The sequence below is a fragment of the Panulirus ornatus genome, chromosome 9 (assembly GCF_036320965.1).
Source record: "Panulirus ornatus isolate Po-2019 chromosome 9, ASM3632096v1, whole genome shotgun sequence".
In the NCBI taxonomy this organism is placed as follows: domain Eukaryota; kingdom Metazoa; phylum Arthropoda; class Malacostraca; order Decapoda; family Palinuridae; genus Panulirus; species Panulirus ornatus.
In genome coordinates this window covers 12,549,754-12,571,972 of record NC_092232.1, presented here as the reverse complement: position 1 = coordinate 12,571,972, position 22,219 = coordinate 12,549,754, and the positions used below count along the sequence as shown (strand labels likewise).

The 22,219-nt window shown below is 40.6% G+C and overlaps 1 protein-coding gene across 6 annotated transcripts in view; it reads right to left on the bottom strand.

The window, feature by feature from the left end:
• Positions 1 to 22,219, bottom strand: part of LOC139750214 (adenylate cyclase type 1-like) — an 836,862-nt gene that overhangs the window by 144,470 nt on the left and 670,173 nt on the right. For all 6 annotated transcript variants that reach the window (XM_071664687.1, XM_071664693.1, XM_071664690.1 and 3 more), the window contains 2 exons: positions 18,659 to 18,783; positions 3,855 to 4,041 (listed from right to left, as the gene is read on the bottom strand). In XM_071664687.1, the coding sequence (XP_071520788.1) occupies positions 3,855 to 4,041; positions 18,659 to 18,783 (312 nt within the window). The remainder of the gene's footprint in view (positions 1 to 3,854; positions 4,042 to 18,658; positions 18,784 to 22,219) is intronic.

Genomic DNA, 22,219 nt, shown 5'->3' with positions numbered 1-22,219 from the left:
GAGGAAAGATTGACCAAGAGGATATACGTGTCGGAGGTGGAGGGAACGAGGAGAAGAGGGAGACCAAATTGGAGGTGGAAAGATGGAGTGAAAAAGATTTTGTGTGATCGGGGCCTGAACATGCAGGAGGGTGAAAGGAGGGCAAGGAATAGAGTGAATTGGAGCGATGTGGTATACCGGGGTTGACGTGCTGTCAGTGGATTGAATCAAGGCATGTGAAGTGTCTGGGGTAAACCATGGAAAGCTGTGCAGGTATGTATATTTGCGTGTGTGGACGTATGTATATACATGTGTATGGGGGTGGGTTGGGCCATTTCTTTCGTCTGTTTCCTTGCGCTACCTCGCAAACGCGGCAGACAGCGACAAAGCATAAAAAAAAAAAATAATATATATATATATATATATATATATATATATATATATATATATATATATATATATATATATATATATATGAGTGAGTGCTCAAATTACAGAGGTATAAGTTTGTTGAGTATTCCTGGTAAATTATATGGGAGGGTATTGATTGAGAGGGTGAAGGCATGTACAGAGCATCAGATTGGGGAAGAGCAGTGCGGTTTCAGAAGTGGTAGAGGATGTGTGGATCAGGTGTTTGCTTTGAAGAATGTATGTGAGAAATACTTAGAAAAGCAAATGGATTTGTATGTAGCATTTATGGATCTGGAGAAGGCATATGATAGAGTTGATAGAGATGCTCTGTGGAAGGTATTAAGAATATATGGTGTGGGAGGCAAGTTGTTAGAAGCAGTGAAAAGTTTTTATCGAGGATGTAAGGCATGTGTACGTGTAGGAAGAGAGGAAAGTGATTGGTTCTCAGTGAATGTAGGTTTGCGGCAGGGGTGTGTGATGTCTCCATGGTTGTTTAATTTGTTTATGGATGGGGTTGTAAGGGAGGTAAATGCAAGAGTCCTGGAAAGAGGGGCAAGTATGAAGTCTGTTGGGGATGAGAGAGCTTGGGAAGTGAGTCAATTGTTGTTCGCTGATGATACAGCGCTGGTGGCTGATTCATGTGAGAAACTGCAGAAGCTGGTGACTGAGTTTGGTAAAGTGTGTGGAAGAAGAAAGTTGAGAGTAAATGTGAATAAGAGCAAGGTTATTAGGTACAGTAGGGGTGAGGGTCAAGTCAATTGGGAGGTGAGTTTGAATGGAGAAAAACTGGAGGAAGTGAAGTGTTTTAGATATCTGGGAGTGGATCTGTCAGCGGATGGAACCATGGAAGCGGAAGTGGATCATAGGGTGGGGGAGGGGGCGAAAATTTTGGGAGCCTTGAAAAATGTGTGGAAGTCGAGAACATTATCTCGGAAAGCAAAAATGGGTATGTTTGAGGGAATAGTGGTTCCAACAATGCTGTATGGTTGCGAGGCGTGGGCTATGGATAGAGATGTGCGCAGGAGGATGGATGTGCTGGAAATGAGATGTTTGAGGACAATGTGTGGTGTGAGGTGGTTTGATCGAGTAAGTAACGTAAGGGTAAGAGAGATGTGTGGAAATAAAAAGAGCGTGGTTGAGAGAGCAGAAGAGGGTGTTTTGAAATGGTTTGGGCACATGGAGAGAATGAGTGAGGAGAGATTGACCAAGAGGATATATGTGTCAGAGGTGGAGGGAACGAGGAGAAGAGGGAGACCAAATTGGAGGTGGAAAGATGGAGTGAAAAAGATTTTGTGTGATCGGGGCCTGAACATGCAGGAGGGTGAAAGGAGGGCAAGAAATAGAGTGAATTGGAGTCATGTGGTATACAGGGGTTGACGTGCTGTCAGTGGATTGAAGCAAGGCATGTGAAGCGTCTGGGGTACACCATGGAAAGCTGTGTAGGTATGTATATTTGCGTGTGTGGACGTGTGTATGTACATGTGTATGGGGGGGGGGGTTGGGCCATTTCTTTCGTCTGTTTCCTTGCGCTACCTCGCAAACGCGGGAGACAGCGACAAAGTATAAAAAAAAAAAAAAAAAAAAAAATATATATATATATATATATATATTATCCCTGGGGATAGGGGAGTAAGAATACTTCCCACATATTCCCTGCATGTCGTAGAAGGCGACTAAAAAGGGAGGGAGCGGGGGGCTGGAAATCTTCCCCTCTCGTTTTTTTTTAATTTTCCAAAAGAAGGAACAGAGTGGGGCCAGGTGAGGATATTCCAAAAAAGGCCCAGTCCTCTGTTCTTAACGCTACCTCGCTAATGCGGGAAATGGCGAATAGTTTAAAAGAAAAAAAAATATATATATATATAAATGAGCTTATATAAGTGTGAGTATGTATATATGTGCATGCATAAACTTAAACACAGAATCAAAAAAGTATTCTTAATGGATACAATCCACTATGAAACACATTCCACCTTCTGTGAAAATAATCTAAACTAACACCTGTGAGAATAATCTAAACTAATTCTATGGTAAATCCGATCCTAGAAACTAGTATATTCATCTACATTAATGATGACATATGCTTGACCGTTATGTGCCATAAACTGTGTTAGTTGAGGTAATCCTTTCTACATGAAAATCTAAGAAAATATGGAATAAGAAACCTACTATCAAGTATATGTAAAAAAAATACATTTACTGTAATTCAAAACCAACAGCTGCTCAAGGTAAATCCAACATATGGAGTTACATGTTTTACAGTGATAAAACTAAGATTTACTTTTATATGACAATCATATTTACTTCAAAGAACTTTCTATATCAATCTGATTCTCATTATCCAATTTACAGCTCACCTTCCTAAAAGCTACTGCTTTAAGTCAAATATCAAATGTGTAAAATTTGGCTCAAACTTATTTCTCATTATCATTACTTCTTTAAATTTACACTCATACTTTTTTGAAGTTTCATTATCTCACTATTTATCATCTGTTTGTCACTTAATCTCACCACATAACAAGTTAGCACCTCTGACTTCTCATTTATTTCTTTTGATTTATTTTTCACTAAACTACAGTTTTTTGAAAATCTTGCATGATCACTTTCAACTACAAACTATGATAACATCAGCCATCATGTGACTGGGTAATGTTCACAAATCTATCAACAAGAATAATACTATAAATGCCTATGAAACTATGTATATACAACAGGTCCATGTACAATATCCATGTACAATAAGGTCATTATTTCCTGCATGGGCAAGTAGCGGAATTAATCATAACTTCAGTTCTAGCAGCCAAAGATATCATACAAAATATTTCACTTATTCTCCTGAACTGCATTACTTCTTCATCATGTGACCCATTTATTTCCCGTGAAATTGTGTAAAGTAATATTTGCACTTTTAACATACTTTAAGTACAAAGTTTGTATTCTGAATACCTGAACTTAAGGCACCATATAACACTTGAAAAATGATGAGGGTCAAAAACTCTTCCTTTTTGAAAACCTTAAGTCTACAAAATGTTTAAGAAAATGAAAACGTACACATTTTCCAAACATTAACAAATATCAGGATTCCTATCAGTCATTACAACAAAGAAAAGCATCACACTTAAGAAAGAAAAAATGTACTTATTTTACAGAAACAGCCAACCATAATAATTCAATTATCTTCTACTACATCTGAGTATCAGCACCATGGTTTATGTCACAGGAAATTAAAAAAAGAAAATGTAAAATACATAAGAAAGCTAAGAGCACTTTGTTTACCATCCACAACATATAACTTTTTCTTTATGTGAACCATAACATCTAATACTGTTACTGTTCCCAACTTCAGAAAAATAACCTTACCATCATATCATCTCAATATAAAGGTGAATGGGAAATTCAAATTCTAAGCCACTGCAGATTCTAAAAACATTCCTTCAATGTACAAAGTTATATATCATTAGACTCACCATAGCTCTGAAGATGTGGCGGTACCTTTGGTGGACGGGACCCATCCTCTGCCTTCATAGTTGGGGGTTCTTTACGGTCAATTAAGAAGTAAGTAGTCATTTCTCCCTTGCCTTTGACCTTGACCTTTCCTCGGCACTGAAACTGATATGGTCTGTTCTTGAGAACCTGGTAAACCTCCTCAGTTACCTATGAATAACAAAGAAATTCATATTTACTAAGAAAAACACTTGGTAAAGTTATAATAAAATAACATAAAAAAAATGTGAAACTTCCTTCACAACCATAATCACAAATGAACAACTAATATTCTAAAAGATGTTTTAAAAAAGTTTTGACACAGGAGAGGCTTGTCTCTATACTGTGATTAGGCATGATTTGCAGCTTTCCATTTCCACACATTAAAAGAGAAATAAAAATGAAAAAAAGGGAGAAAATACCTACTTATGAGAGCCTAAAATGATATTTTACCAAAGGGCAGGAGTAACACATTGTGCTCATGACATAAACAGCTTCTTACTATTGATGTTAGTCTCTGCTGCCATGCAAATCACAGAATTGAACAAATGTCAGTATTGGGCTCATCTGGAACTGGTTTTTGCTATTTTAATGGTTTTCTAAAGGTTTTCATGCTCACTCCTTAATCCTTTTTTACTTTGCTTTATATAGCACTCAAAAGCCTCTCCACCATTTTGGACATGCTCCAAGATATTCTTGCTGGTTTAAGTAAACAGTTTTCTTCATGACAGTGCAATTTCTAGTCTGAATATATTTTCATTAATTTCCTCTATATGCTGCCATGCACAGATAACACGTATTTTTTTTGCAATGTCTAGTTCTTGTTTTTTTGTAAAAGTTTCATAACTCACTTCCTACAGATTTATCTTTTCACTGGGCAAAATATAGAGGTCTCTTCATTTTTCTTACTGGTATCTCAAATGTATTTCTTTGATTTCTTTAATAACTTCTCAGAATCCTTATAGACTGCTTCTCCCTTCCACAATTCGAAGCTTTTAATCCTTTAATGTTTTCTCATCATACCAAATTTTGTCTCTTGAATAAACTCAAGTATTCTCATGACCAGCTTTCTGCCTATCATAAGGAAAGCTCTCATTATCAAACTGCTCATTTCCTGGATTGATCATATGGTTCTTTAAGTATTATTTTTCATTATTTTGCTTTGTCGCTGTCTCCTGCGTTTGCGAGGTAGCGCAAGGAAACAGACGAAAGAAATGGCACAACCCACCCCAATACACAATGTACACACACACACGCCCACAAACGCAAATATACATACCTATACATCTCAATGTACACATATACATATACACACAGACACATACATATATACCCATGCACACAATTCACACTGCCTGCCCCTATTCATTCCCATCGCCACCTCGCCACACATGGAATACCATCCCCCTTCCTCCTCATGTGTGCGAGGTAGCACTAGGAAAAGACAACAAAGGCCCCATTCGTTCACACTCAGTCTCCAGCTGTCACACAATAATGCCCGAAACCACAGCTCCCTTTCCACATCCAGGCCTCACACAACTTTCCATGGTTTACCCCAGACGCTTCACATGCCCTGATTCAATCCACTGACAGCACGTCAACCCCGGTATACCACATCGATCCAATTCACTCTATTCCTTGCCCGCCTTTCACCCTCCTGCATGTTCAGGCTCCGATCACTCAAAATCTTTTTCACTCCATCTTTCCACCTCCAATTTGGTCTCCCACTTCTCCTCGTTCCCTCCACCTCCGACACATATATCCTCTTGGTCAATCTTTCCTCACTCATTCTCTCCATGTGCCCAAACCATTTCAAAACACCCTCTTCTGCCCTCTCAACCACGCTCTTTTTATTTCCACACATCTCTCTTACCCTTACATTACTTACTCGGTCAAACCACCTCACACCACACATTGTCCTCAAACATCTCATTTCCAGCACATCCACCCTCCTGCGCACAACTCTATCCATAGCCCACGCCTCACAACCATACAACATTGTTGGAACCACTATTCCTTCAAACATACCCATTTTTGCTTTCCGAGATAATGTTCTCGACTTCCACACATTCTTCAAGGCTCCCAGGATTTTCGCCCCCTCACCCACCCTATGATTCACTTCCGCTTCCATGGTTCCATCCGCTGCCAGATCCACTCCCAGATATCTAAAACACTTTACTTCCTCCAGTTTTTCTCCATTCAAACTTACCTCCCAATTGACTTGACCCTCAACCCTACTGTACCTAATAACCTTGCTCTTATTCACATTTACTCTTAACTTTCTTCTTTCACACACTTTACCAAACTCAGTCACCAGCTTCTGCAGTTTCTCACATGAATCAGCCACCAGTGTGGTCTTCAATTTCCAACTTATTTTCTATATTTCAGAAATTTTCCATTATCAATTGCTTTTCTGTTGGACTCCTGCAATATTGTTAATTGTTCCAAGACTTCACTGCAGTTCATCAAGTTCTGTTCATCTATACAACTTACAATACATTTTGGAATGAATTTAGGAAGGAACTGAGGATGACCTTTGTCAGACATTCGTAAGGCATCTTGGTGTTAAGGGGATCTGCGTGCCAGGATGAATGATATAGAATCTGATGGTAAGGCAATTCCAGCTTAATATTGTCCTGTTTCAATTAATTATGTTTCAAAGTAGTCAAAATATCAGGGAACTGGTTTGTCCCGATAAGCTTTAAGACAGTTAGTACATATAGTTGACAGTCACATTCTCAAACCTCATCTCCTCTGATGCATGTCCCACTGTTGCTCAATTGCTAGCTGCCAATCAGTATAAGCCAGAGTAAACTCACTCTTGCTACTGGTTATTTTGAAACTATCAATGGACTGAACCAGGGAATGTGAAAAGTCTGGCGTAAACCATGGAAAGGTCTGTGGGGCCTGGATGTGGATAGGGAGCTGTGGTTTCGGTACATTAGACAAGTTAGAGACTGAGTGTGAATAAATGTGGCCATTTCCGACTGTTTTCCTGGAGCTACCTCGCTGAAGAAGGGGGTAGTGATGCTGTTTCCTGTGGGGTGGGGTAGTGCCAGGAATGGATGAAGGCAAGCAAGGATGAATATGTACATGTGTATATATGTATATGTCTATGTATATGTATATGTGCACATGTTCATATGTATATGTTTGTATATGTGCATGTATGGTGAAGTGCTTGAGGACTGGCAGAATGCATGCATAGTGCCATTGTACAAAGGAAAAGGGGATAAAGGTGAGTGTTCAAATTATAGAGGTATAAGTTTGTTGAGTATTCCTGGGAAATTATCTGGGAAGGTATTGATTGAGAGGGTCAAGGAATGTACAGATAATCAGATTGGGGAAGAACAGTGTGGTTTCAGAAGTGGTAAAAGATGTGTGGATCAGGTGTTTGCTTTGAAGAATGTATGTGAGAAATACTTAGAAAAACAGATTTGTATGTTGCATTTATGGATCTGGAGAAAGCATATGACAGGTTGATAGAGATACTTTGTGGAAGGTATTAAGAGTATATGGTGTGAGAGGCAAGTTGCTAGAAGCAGTGAAAAGTTTTTACCAAGGATGTAAGGCATGTGTACGAGTAGGAAGAGAGGAAAGTGATTGGTTCCCAGTGAATGTCGGTTTGTGGCAGGGGTGCATGATGTCTCCATGGTTGTATGATTTGTTTATGGAGGGAGTGGTTAAGGAGGTGAAATGCATGAGTTTTGGAGAGAGAGGCAAGTATGCAGTCTGCTGTGGATGAGAGGGCTTGGGAAGTGAGTCAGTTGTTGTTTGCTGATGATACATCGCTGGTGGCTGATTTGGGTGAGAAACTACAGAAGTTGGTGACTGAGTTTGGTAAAGTGTGTGAAAGAAGAAAGCTGAGAGTAAACGTGAATAAGAGCAAGGTTATCAAGTTCAATAGAGTTGAGGGACAAGTTAAATGGGAGGTAAGTTTGAATGGAGAAAAACTGGAGGAAGTGAAGTATTTTAGATATCTGGGAGTGGATTTAGCAGAAGTAAGTCACAGGGTGGGGGAGGGGGCGAAGGTTCTGGGAGCGTTGAAGAATGTGTGGAAGGTGAGAATGTTATCTTGAAGAGCAAAAATGGGTATGTTTGAAGGAATAGTGGTTCTAACAATGTTATATGGTTGTGAGGCATGGGCTACAGATAGGGTTGAGCGGAGGAGGGTGGATGTGTTGGAAATGAGATGTTTGAGGATAATATGTGGTGTGAGGTGGTTTGATCGAGTAAGTAATGAAAAGGTGAGAGAGATGTATGGTAACAAAAAGAGTGTGGATGAGAGAGCAGAAGAGGATGCATTGAAATGGTTTGGTCACATGGAGAGGATGAGTGAGGAAAGATTGACAAAGAGGATATATGTGTTAGAGGTGGAAGGAACGAGAAGTGGGAGACCAAATTGGAGATGGAAGGATGGAGTGAAAAAGATTTTTAGCGATTGAGGCCTGAACATACAGGAGGGTGAAAGGTGTGCAAGGAATAGAGTGAATACAGTGAATTGGAACAATGTGGTATATCGGGGTTGACGTCCTCTCACTGGACTGAACCAGGGCATATGAAGTGTCTGAGGTAAACCATGGAAACATTTGTGGGGCATGGATGTGGATGGGGAGCTGTGGTTTCGGTGCATTACACACTGACAGCTAGAGAGAAAGTGTGAACAAATGTGGCCTTTTTTTGTCTTTTCTGGGTGCTACCTTGCTGAAGGTGGGGGGATGCTATTTCCAGTGTGGCAGAGTAGGCCCCACAGACCTTTCCATGGTTTCTCTTGTCTGCTTCACATGCCCTGGTTCAGTGGACTGACAGCATTTCAACCCCTGTATACTGCATCATTTAAATTCACTCTATTTTGTGCTCACCATTCACTGGTGCTCCTGCATGCTGAGGCTTCAATCATTTAAAATCTTTTTCACTCCATTCCCCAACTTCTAATTTTGTCTCCCCCTTCTCCTTGTCCCATCCACTTGTGACATATATATGCTCTTTGTCAACCTCTCCTCACTGGTTTTATCCTTATAGCTAAACCAATGCAGCACACCCTATTTAGCTCTCTCAACCACACTTTTTGTAAGCACATCTCTCTTTAATCCTCTTTATTACTTTTCTCAATAAAACCACCTAACACCACATGTTTTCCTTAAACATTTCATTTCCAACACATACATTCTCTTATGCACATCCTCAATCTATAGCTCATGCTTCACATCTATACAACGTTGTTGGGACTATTATACTTTTAAAGACACCTATTTTTGCCCTCCCGGTTAACGACCTTTTTTCCACACATTCTTAAACACCCCCAGAACCTTCGTCCCCTCACCCATCTGAATTCTCAAATCCACTCCCATGGCTACATCTGCTGCCATATTTACTTCTAGGTATCTATAACACTTCATTTCTTCCAAAGTTTCTCCAATCAAACTCACACCTCAACTAACAAGTCCCTCATCTCTGCTAAATCTAATAACATTGCTTTTATTCACATTTACTCTCCACTTCCTATATTCACATGCTCTTCCAAACTCAGTCACCAACCTCTGCAGTTTCTCACTTGAATCTGCCACCAGTGCTGTGTCATCAGCAAACTACAACTGGGTCACTTCTGAAGTCCCCTTATCCCCTACAGACTGCATACCTGACTCCCTTTCAAAGACTTGCATTTACCTCCTTAACCATCTCATCCATAAACAAATTCAAAAGCCATGGTAACATCACACACCCTGCCATGGACCAACCTTAAATTGATTCCACTCTCCCTCCTCTCTTCCTACCAGTGCACATGCCTTACACCCTTGATAAAAACTCTCTTCTAGCAGCTTTCCTTCCAAACTACATAATTGTAAGACCTTCCACAAGGCATCTTTATCAACAATATTACAAGCCTTCTCTGGATCCATAAATACCACATAAAAATACCTCTGTTTCTCTTAGTGTTTCTTATACACATTCTTTAAAGCAAAAATCTGAAACCCCTCCACACAAACACACACACACACACACACACACTATCTCACACACATCCTTTAAAGTAAACACATGATCCACATGTTCTAATACTATTAAAATTGTATTGTTTATCCTTAATCTGATGCTCCGTACATGCCTACACCCTCTTAACCACTACCACCCATAAAACTTAACTTTTACAACTGTAGTTTGAACACTCACCTTTGACCCCTTGCCTTTATACAATGGCACTATATGTGCATTATGCCAATCCTCAGGCACTGCACCATGATCCATACATACAACGAAAATCATAAGTAAACAATCAGCAACAAAGTCACCCTTCTCTTAAGAAACTTAACTACAATACCATCCCATCTAGCTATACTGTCACTTTTGAACTTTTACAAGGCTTTCACCACCTCTTCTACCTTTCCCACACCACTCTCCATGATGCTCTCACTTAATATAACACCCTAATCCAAAAATCTTACATCTGCCACCCCTATCATCAAACACATTCAGCAGTCATACAAAATACTCACTCCATCTCCTCATGTGACCCATTTCCTTCCCCATTTACCCCCTTCACTAATTTTACCATTTGTTCTCTCACTTTTCTCACACTATTATCTTCCTTCCAAACTTCTTATTCTCTCACCATATTCACACACCACACCTCTAATCTATCCTCTTTTTTAAACCTTACAACTTCCTCTTGACTTTTTGCCACTTTCTCTTGTATATCTCCCAATTATCTGCATTCATGCCCTATCTGTACCATCAATATACCTTTCTTCTCTCTTTCACTAACAACTTTCCTTCATCATCCTACCACTCATTACCCTTTCTAACCTTCCCACCTTAAGCATACCAAATGCATCTCTCACATGTCAGTACTGCTCTGTAAATACCTCCCATTCCTCACCCACTCCTTAGCTTTGTTTACTCTTGCCTTCTGTCATCCTACAATCAGTCTCTCTTGTTATTTCTTCACACAAGTCTCCTTTCCAAGCTCACCTACTTTCACCACTCTCTTCCCAACCACAATGTTTCCTCTTTTCCAAAGACCTCTTTAAATCTTCCCCCTAACCAAACAACAATGAAGTTACCTCTTCCTTAAGAAGCTCAACTGCAATACCTTCCACTCCAGCTGCCTTGCTACATATCAACTTGTGTACGACTTTCAATACTGCTTCTCTCTTTGCCATACCACTCTTAATGACTCTTTCATTTCATATACCACCCCAACCTAAACACCCTACATCTGCTACCTATTAACAAACACATTTAACAGTCCTTCAAAATACTCAATCCATCTCCTCACCTGTTACCATTTCCCCATTTGCCCTCTTCACTAATGTTCCCATTTGATCTCTTGTTTTTCTCACTATTAACCTCCTTTCAAAAGATCTTAGTCTCCCTGAAGTTCACTGATATTCATTCACCACAAATCTCATTTGCCCTCTTTTTCAACCCTGCACCTTCTTGACCTACTGCCACTTTCTCTTATACATCTCCCAATCATTTGCATCCTTCCCTATATGTACTCCCTATATACCTCTCTCCTCTCTTTCACTAGCAACTTTACTTCTTTATGCCATCATTCACTAACCTTTCTAACTTACCACTTCCTACCTTATGCATACCAAACATATTTCTCGCACTTGCCAGCATGGCTTCCCTAAACACCTTTCATTCCTCACCTACTCTCCTAGCTTTTTTTTGTTTACTCTCACCTTTTGTCATTCTACACTCAATCTCTCTTGGCATTTCTTCACTTCAGTCTCTTTTCCAAGCTCACTTACTTTCACCACTCTTCTCACCCACAACGTTTCCTCATTTTTGAAAACTTCAAATCATCACCCTAATCAATCAACAACTCAGTCCCCTTTTCCAAAAGAAACTCAACTGAAATACCATCCACTCCAGCTGCCTTGTCACATATCAAATTGTACAAGGCTTTCAGCACCACCTCTCTTTTCAACAAACCACTCTCCATGACTCACTTCACAAATCATCTCAACTCAAATGCCCTACATCTGCCACCCTATCATCAAACACATTCAACAGTCCTTCAAAACACTCACTCCCATCTCCTCACCTGACAACCACCTGTTACCATTTCCCCATTTGCCCCCTTCACTGAACTCTTGTTTTTCTCACCATATTAACCTCCTTCCACAACATCTTATTCTCCCTCAAGTTCATTGGTATTTGCTCACCACAACTATCATTTGCCCTCTTTTTCAACCCTTGCACCTTCATCTTGGCCTACTGCCACTTACTCATACATTTTCCAACTATTTGCATCCTTCCCTTTCTGTACTGCCCATATACCTCTCTCTCTCTCTCTCTCTCTCTCTCTCTCTCTCTCTTCTCTTTCACTACCAACTTTACTTCTTCACCCCATCACTGATTATCCTTTCTAACTTGCCCACTTCCCAACATATGCATAACACATACATCTCTTGCACATGCCAGCATTGCTTCACTAAATACCCACTCCCCTAACTTTGTTTATTTTCATCTTTTGCCATTCTACAGCCAATCTCTCTTGATTCTTCACACAAGTCTCTCTTCCATGCTCACTTACTTTCACCTCTTTCTTCTCACCCACAACATTTCCCCTTTTCTTGAAACCCTGATATACCTTCACCACTGCCTCCACAAGGTAATGATTGAACATCTCACCAGCTGCCCCTCTCAGTACATTCACTTCCAAAATTCTCTTTTCTTCATGCCAATTAATTAGTATGCAATCAAAATCCAAAATTAACAGGAATGGTGAACAGTTTGTGGAGATGTGTGCTGGAAAAGGACTGGCGATTGGGAATACCTGGTTTAAAATGAGGGACATGCATAATATAGGAGAGTGGGTAGAAAAGATGGTCAAAGGGCATTACTGGATTACATACTAATTGATGGGCATGTAAAAGAGAGACTCTTGGATGTGAATGTTTTGAGAGAGGCAGCTGGGGGATGTCTGACCATTACCTGAAAGAGGTAAGAGTGAAGATTTGAAGAGGTTTTTGGAAAAAAGGAAACATTATGAGTGAGATGAGGATGGAGAAAGTAAGTGAGCTCAAAATAAACTTGTGAGAAATACTAGGAGAGATTCGCTGTAGAATGGCAAAAGGTAAGAAGCAAAGGGAGTGGGTGAAGAATGGGAGATATCTAGAAAAGTAGTGCTTTCATGTGCATCAGAAGTGTGTGGCATGCAGAGGGTGGGAGGTGGGCAGGTGAGAAAGGGTAGAGAGCAGAGGGATGTCAAAGTATGGTATGGGCAGTACCTGCAGGGAAGGAAAGCAAATGACCACACTGCTCTTCCCCAATCTGATGCTCTGTACATGCTTTTACCTTCTCAATCAATACCCTCCCATATAAATTTCCAGAACTCAACAAACTTATGCCTCTGTAATTTGAACGGTCACCTTTATCCCCTCTGCCTTTGTACAACGGCACTATGCATGCATTCTGCCAATCCTCAAGCACTTCACCATGATCCACACATACACTGAATATCCTTGCCAACCAATCAACAACACAGTCACCCCAATTTTTAATACATTCCACTGCAATCCCATTCAAACCTGATTTCACTACCTCTTCTCTGTTTACCTAACCGTTCTCCCTGACTCTCTCACTTTGCACAATAACCCAACCAAAACACCCTATATCTACCACTCTATCATCAAACACATTCAACAAACCTTCAAAATACTCACTCCATATGCTTGTGCATTTCCCTCTTTTTAAACCTAGTATTCTCAATCATCAACCCTTTTTTAGCACAACTCTACAAGTTGTTCACCATTTCTCTTCACAATTCTGAATACCCCATTAACCCCCAGTTATACTCTCAACTGCTACATTACTCGCCTTACCATCTAAATCACCCATCACCAATACCTGGTCTCTTGCATTAAAACTGCTGACACAATCACTCAACTGCTCCCAAAACACTTGCCTCTCATGATATTTCTTTCCATGGCTAAGGACATAAGCACTAATAATCAACCTTTTCATACTATTCGCCATTTCCCGCATTAGCGAGGTAGCGTTGAGAACAGAGGACTGGGCCCTTGAGGGAATATCCTCACCTGGGCCCCTTCTCTGTTCCCTCTTTTGGAAAATTAAAAAAAAAAGTGAGAGGGGAGGATTTCCAGCCCCCCGCTCCCTCCCGTTTTAGTTGCCTTCTACGACACGCAGGGAATACGTGGGAAGTATTCTTTCTGCCCTATCCCCAGGGATATATATATATATATATATATATATATATATATATGGAATGAGTATTTTGAAGGTTTGTTGAATGTGTCTGATGACAGAGTGGCAGATATAGGGTGTTTGGGTCGAGGTGGTGTGCAAAGTGAGAGGGTTAGGGAAAATGATTTGGTAAACAGAGAAGAGGTAGTAAAAGCTTTGCGGAAGATGAAAGCCGGCAAGGCAGCAGGTTTGGATGGTATTGCAGTGGAATTTATTAAAAAAGGGGGTGACTGTATTGTTGACTGGTTGGTAAGGTTATTTAATGTATGTATGACTCATGGTGAGGTGCCTGAGGATTGGCGGAATGCGTGCATAGTGCCATTGTACAAAGGCAAAGGGGATAAGAGTGAGTGCTCAAATTACAGAGGTATAAGTTTGTTGAGTATTCCTGGTAAATTATATGGGAGGGTATTGATTGAGAGGGTGAAGGCATGTACAGAGCATCAGATTGGGGAAGAGCAGTGTGGTTTCAGAAGTGGTAGAGGATGTGTGGATCAGGTGTTTGCTTTGAAGAATGTATGTGAGAAATACTTAGAAAAGCAAATGGATTTGTATGTAGCATTTATGGATCTGGAGAAGGCATATGATAGAGTTGATAGAGATGCTCTGTGGAAGGTATTAAGAATATATGGTGTGGGAGGCAAGTTGTTAGAAGCAGTGAAAAGTTTTTATCGAGGATGTAAGGCATGTGTACGTGTAGGAAGAGAGGAAAGTGATTGGTTCTCAGTGAATGTAGGTTTGCGGCAGGGGTGTGTGATGTCTCCATGGTTGTTTAATTTGTTTATGGATGGGGTTGTTAGGGAGGTAAATGCAAGAGTCTTGGAAAGAGGGGCAAGTATGAAGTCTGTTGGGGATGAGAGAGCTTGGGAAGTGAGTCAGTTGTTGTTCCCTGATGATACAGCGCTGGTGGCGGATTCATGTGAGAAACTGCAGAAGCTGGTGACGGAGTTTGGTAAAGTGTGTGAAAGAAGAAAGTTAAGAGTAAATGTGAATAAGAGCAAGGTTATTAGGTACAGTAGGGTTGAGGGTCAAGTCAATTGGGAGGTAAGTTTGAATGGAGAAAAACTGGAGGAAGTGAAGTGTTTTAGATATCTGGGAGTGGATCTGTCAGCGGATGGAACCATGGAAGCGGAAGTGGATCATCGGGTGGGGGAGGGGGCGAAAATTTTGGGAGCCTTGAAAAATGTGTGGAAGTCGAGAACATTATCTCGGAAAGCAAAAATGGGTATGTTTGAAGGAATAGTGGTTCCAACAATGTTGTATGGTTGCGAGGCGTGGGCTATGGATAGAGTTGTGCGCAGGAGGATGGATGTGCTGGAAATGAGATGTTTGAGGACAATGTGTGGTGTGAGGTGGTTTGATCGAGTAAGTAACGTAAGGGTAAGAGAGATGTGTGGAAATAAAAAGAGCGTGGTTGAGAGAGCAGAAGAGGGTGTTTTGAAATGGTTTGGGCACATGGAGAGAATGAGTGAGGAAAGATTGACCAAGAGGATATATGTGTCGGAGGTGGAGGGAACGAGGAGAAGAGGGAGACCAAATTGGAGGTGGAAAGATGGAGTGAAAAGGATTTTGTGTGATCGGGGCCTGAACATGCAGGAGGGTGAAAGGAGGGCAAGGAATAGAGTGAATTGGAGCGATGTGGTATACAGGGGTTGACGTGCTGTCAGTGGATTGAATCAAGGCATGTGAAGCGTCTGGGGTAAACCATGGAAAGCTGTGTAGGTATGTATATTTGCGTGTGTGGACGTGTGTATGTACATGTGTATGGGGGGGGTTGGGCCATTTCTTTCGTCTGTTTCCTTGCGCTACCTCGCAACCGCGGGAGACAGCGACGAGGTATAAAAAAAAAAAAAAAAAAAATATATATATATATATATATATATATATATATATATATATTTTTTTTTTTTTTTTTTTTTTTTATACTTTGTCGCTGTCTCCCGCGTTTGCGAGGTAGCGCAAGGAAACAGACGAAAGAAATGGCCCAACCCCCCCCCCCCATACACATGCACATACACACATCCAGACACGCAAATATACATACCTACACAGCTTTCCATGGTTTACCCCAGACGCTTCACATGCCTTGCTTCAATCCACTGACAGCACGTCAACCCCTGTATACCACATGACTCCAATTCACTCTATTTCTTGCCCTCCTTTCACCCTCCTGCATGTTCAGGCCCCGATCACACAAAATCTTTTTCACTCCATCTTTCCACCTCCAATTTGGTCTCCCTCTTCTCCTCGTTCCCTCCACCTCCGACACATATATCCTCTTGGTCAATCTCTCCTCACTCATTCTCTCCATGTGCCCAAACCATTTCAAAACACCCTCTTCTGCTCTCTCGACCACGCTCTTTTTATTTCCACACATCTCTCTTACCCTTACGTTACTTACTCGATCAAACCACCTCACACCACACATTGTCCTCAAACATCTCATTTCCAGCACATCCATCCTCCTGCGCACATCTCTATCCATAGCCCACGCCTCGCAACCATACAGCATTGTTGGAACCACTATTCCCTCAAACATACCCATTTTTGCTTTCCGAGATAATGTTCTCGACTTCCACACATTTTTCAAGGCTCCCAAAATTTTCGCCCCCTCCCCCACCCTATGATCCACTTCCGCTTCCATGGTTCCATCCGCTGACAGATCCACTCCCAGATATCTAAAACACTTCACTTCCTCCAGTTTTTCTCCATTCAAACTCACCTCCCAATTGACTTGACCCTCACCCCTACTGTACCTAATAACCTTGCTCTTATTCACATTTACTCTCAACTTTCTTCTTCCACACACTTTACCAAACTCAGTCACCAGCTTCTGCAGTTTCTCACATGAATCAGCCACCAGCGCTGTATCATCAGCGAACAACAATTGACTCACTTCCCAAGCTCTCTCATCCCCAACAGACTTCATACTTGCCCCTCTTTCCAGGACTCTTGCATTTACCTCCTTTACAACCCCATCCATAAACAAATTAAACAACCATGGAGACATCACACACCCCTGCCGCAAACCTACATTCACTGAGAACCAATCACTTTCCTCTCTTCCTACACGTACACATGCCTTACATCCTCGATAAAAACTTTTCACTGCTTCTAACAACTTGCCTCCCACACCATATATTCTTAATACCTTCCACAGAGCATCTCTATCAACTCTATCATATGCCTTCTCCAGATCCATAAATGCTACATACAAATCCATTTGCTTTTCTAAGTATTAACTTTCTAAAATGGGAAACAGATATATATATATATATATATATATATATATATATATATATATATAAAACCACAGCTCTCTCTCCACATCCAAGCCCTACAGACCTTCCCATGGTTTACTGATGGCATGTTGACCCCAGTATACCACATTGTTCCAATTCACTCTATTCTGTGTACAACTTTCACCTTCCTGCATGTTCAGGCCCCAATCACTCAAAATCTTTTTTTATGCCATCCTTCCATTTCCAATTCAGTCTCCCAGCTCTCATTGTTCCCTCCATTCCTGACTTATATCCTCTTTGTCAACCTTTCCTCATTCATTCTCTCCATATGTCCACACCATTTGAACACATCCTCTTCTGCTCTCTCTACCATGATCTTTTTATTTCCAAACACCTCTCGTGCCCTTTCATTACTTACTCGATCAAACCACCTCACACCACATACTGTCCTCAAACATTTCATTTCTAACTCATCCAACATCCTCTGCACAACCCTATTTATAGCCCATACCTTACAACCATATAATGTTGAAACTACTATTCCTTCAAACATACCCAATTTTGCCTTCGGAGATAAAATTCTTTCTACACATTCTCCATCAATCCAAAAACCTTTGCCCCCTCCCTCACCCTGAGGCTCACTTCTGCTTCCATGGTTCCATTCACTGCCGAGTCCACTCCAAGAAATCTAAAACACTTCACTTCCTCCAATCAAACTTACATCTACACTACATCTAAAAAACTAAACTACATCTAAACTAATAATCAACCATCTCTTGTAATTCATTCATGTTTACCCACATCAGTCTAGAGCTCACTTCCTTACACTCTTTCACACACTCCCACAACACATGCTTCAGCAGTAGTGCTACCCCTTCCTTAGCTTCTCCTCATATCAAGCCCTGACTTTATTCCAAAGACATTTCTGAACCATTCTTCCCTTTCATCATTGAGCTTTGTTTCACTCAGACACAGAACATCCAGGTTCCTTTCCCTTTCTTCCCTATCTCTCTTTTCCATTATTCTTGGCTACTTCCACACATATCTAGACATCCCAGCTTGAAATGATGAGCACTACCTGCTTGACACCTTTTTCTGTTCCATCTGGTAGAAATTGAAATACAAGATGATGTCTGCCCCCCCCCCCCCTCTCTCTCTCTCTCACTCTCACTCTCTCTCTCTCTCTCTCTCTCTCTCTCTCTCTCTCTCTCTTGGTCACCTTTTAGACACAGGTAATATGGAGGTATAATTAGCTCTCCCCAACCACAGGGATGATAAATCTACTTTTGGAAATACTATGGAAAAATAACAATCTATGGATACTGTACCTGAGTATGATTTGGGAGACCTGTAGAGTCCATACGACTTGCAACATTAACAGTGTTTCCCCATATGTCGTACTGTGGTTTTCTTGCACCTATAACTCCTGCAACAACTGGACCAATGTTCATGCCTGAAATTGTCATTTAGAAAAGTTCAACTTACTTTATGCTCAAAATTAGCTGTACAATATGCTGTTCACTTTCACGGAAATATGCACTTAATCTATGGTGCAAGGAATCTAAATTCTTTACCTTTACTAAATACAATGCTTTCTGTTGACCTCTTAAATACATGGGTACCAAAAACCATCATAGGAACAGCAACCCTCAGTTATCTTGCAAATATACAAGAGGGAAGTATTATGAAAGGAAAGTTCCTGTATATGGACACCAAAGAAATAATGTATGGATTCAGATGAAACACATTTAACTTAGGTCCTTTAACTGCACAGAAGTGATTCATCCCAGGGAAACAGATCTGTCATTATATCTTTCCCTTTGAAAAGTGATAGAACAGTTAAGATGGTCAGGTAAAATGTGAAAAAGTTAGTGAAACAATAGTATAAAGCAAAAGAACCTGAGCAAACCTCATCAGACTTCAGCAATAGACTGGGATCAACTTTAATGTAGTACAGGTTGTACCTCTCTAATCCAGTGCTCTGTGGTCCATCAACTCCCATGGTCCGAAATGCTTTGAATATGTCACCAGGGCAGTGCTAAGGCACCAAAACCTATCTACATGGCAGCCAAGCTAATTTACAGTCCTCTTAATGTCTTATAACCCCAGAACAAGTGTATAATGCGAACAAATCTGGCCTTGGCCTGTATTGGCGCCGTATGACATGAAAAACCCTCGCCAAAGATATAGAGGAGTCTCCATCTGGGAGTACAGATTCCAAAGATAAGATAACAATTCTTGGCTGCAGCAGTGCTGCAAGAACACATAAAACCAAGCTGATGGTAATTGGTAAGTGTTCACCCGAGGGCCTTAAAGGAGGTAAATTTCTGCTTTCTGGCATATTCTATGGTCTGGCAATGGCTCGGTCCCAAGGTAGTCGGATTAAAGAGGTACAACCTGTATTCAGTTTTAAATCAAAACATATCAAAGATACTGTCATTATCTTCCTTCTGCCACACTGGTTGCATGTGACTGGAGGAAATTAACACAGTAAACACTAAACATATTCACCAAAAACCTCTCAGCAACTGAATGCAGTCATCAAACTATTCATATAATTCTTCCAAATACCATAAAAAATATGGTAAATAGACTGCTAAGGAAGATAGGTAAGGTATTCATAAGTTTAGCTGATTTCTACAAGTACTTTCCTGACTCTTATTATAGATTTTCCCAGATCATCATTGCCTTCCCCTCTATCATTAAATAAGTAACAAAGGAAGTTTGTTGGATGAGGTTCGTAGGCCTCCAGCATGATGGAGTGGAGCCTGTACCGCAGGTTGGTTGCCAGAGGGCAAGCACATGACGTCTGACTGTAACATCAACAATGTCCATCAAGTGTAGTGCAAATTTTGCCATTATCGAAGTATGTATGTGGCTGAGTTGTGGAACAATGTTGTATATGGTACATAGATTGTTGTAATGATATGAAGAATTCCCAGCAGTGAGGATATTGTGGATTTTTGGCAGGAATAAGAATGATGGCGACTCGGCAGTGCCTGAGGGACGCTGGCTATGAAAGGACAGTACAACACCCAGAATTGTACAGCAGCTTAAGGCCTGCTATGATGTATTATGATGGTTGTATTGAGGACAAGGTGTCCTCGAGGGAGAAGATATGTGTCATGTGAGATCTAACCAGTTCTGTGGAGTGGCACAAAATCTTCAGCTGTATTTACACCACAGATTTTGGCGCTAAGGTGGAGGATCATGCAGTTTCAAGGAACGGTTGGTTTGACCTAAGTACTAAGGCTGAGTTTCATAAGTGAAATATAGTAGGGTTGTGGGGCAGATCAATATGTGGAGCAAGTGTTGGAGTAGGGCTTAAAGGGGGACAAAGTGGTTCTGGTCTTAAGGGTTAATGCATAAAGAACTTTATGGACTCAGGCAATTAGGGTAAAAGTGTATGAACTATCAAACTGACTGGAATAGTAAGGTTTAGCAACACTGATCTAAGTGTGTTATGACTTAAATCAAGAAAGTTACAAGGCATTGTATTAACAGTTAACACCCTGGATGTGAACAATTTGTGAACTTATGGATATCTTTACTTAATGTGAATAAGGTGTTATTTAGTTTTGAAAGGAAACTGACCTGTGCGTTTATTGTTTTGTATTTGGCAGAGATTATTTTAGTAACATTTCTTTAGTAAATAACTAAGTAGATTTTTTGTTGCGTTTCAATGACCTATGCAGGAATTCATTTATGTTTTAGAATTTCTCTGTTAGTGATGTGAGAAGAGCCCTGTGTACTCTGCTACTCGTGTTATTTTTGTCTGAGGGCAGTTTCGTCTCATTACATATATATTACCACATGATAAGATGTAATAGTCCAAATGATTTTTTCCTAGTCTAAATCACTTCTACAGTGGATACGGAGTTCACTGATAAATGTTTCTTCCAAATCTATAAATCAATTATACATATAAAGCCCTAAACTGAACCTTTACCTCACACTTACTATGTGATCATTGCCACCCATGCCTAAATTTTCCCAAATTTTGCATAAGTGTTACAGATAAAGTGTACACAGAAATTACATTGATGTTCAACTAAAAGCAAAATAATACTAATGTGCATCACACATGACTGTTAGAGAATGGATCGACCAATCTCTCTATATCTCTAATGCCCGTTCCCTCCACGACTTCCTATCAAGGTGTGAGCAAATAAGGCCTTTCTTCATCTGTTCCTGCTAACACAGGAAACAGTGATCATGTATGGAAAAAATCTTAACTAAAATAAATTCAGAGAGAGAGAGAGAGAGAGAGAGAGAGAGAGAGAGAGAGAGAGAGAGAGAGAGAGAGAGAGAGAGAGAGAGAGAGAGACTTCAAATTTAGTTTTCCATCATAAAATGAAAGGAAAAGAAATACAAGTGTCTGAGCTTGGGAGAGCATGTGAAAGAAGAAAGGGTAAATGTAAAAATGCAAGATCATTAGGTACAGCAGTGAAAAGAGACAGGTTATTAGGAATGTGCATTTGAATGGAGAGAACATGAGGAAGTGGAGTGGATATGGCAGCAAGTGGAACCATGGGAGCTGAAGTGAGCCACTGATTGGGTGAGGGGGGGGGGGGGGGGGTTATATGTCATGGGCATAAAAAGGAGTGTGTGGAAATAGAGGTCAATGTCTTTAATGGCAAATGGGTTTGTTTGACTACAGTCTCAGTGATGCTGTATGGTGGCAAGAAATTACACAAAAATGTAAGGGATAATTATAATGGGTTTGAAATGAAATGTATGAGGATAATATGTTGTGCATATATTGGGTCCCTGACTAGAATAATGAAGGGTAAAAGTGTAAGTATGGAAGTAAAAAGAAGATTAAGGGACAGCATAGTTCTCCCAACTCTAACCTATGCAGCTGTAACATGGACATGAAATGAGTCACT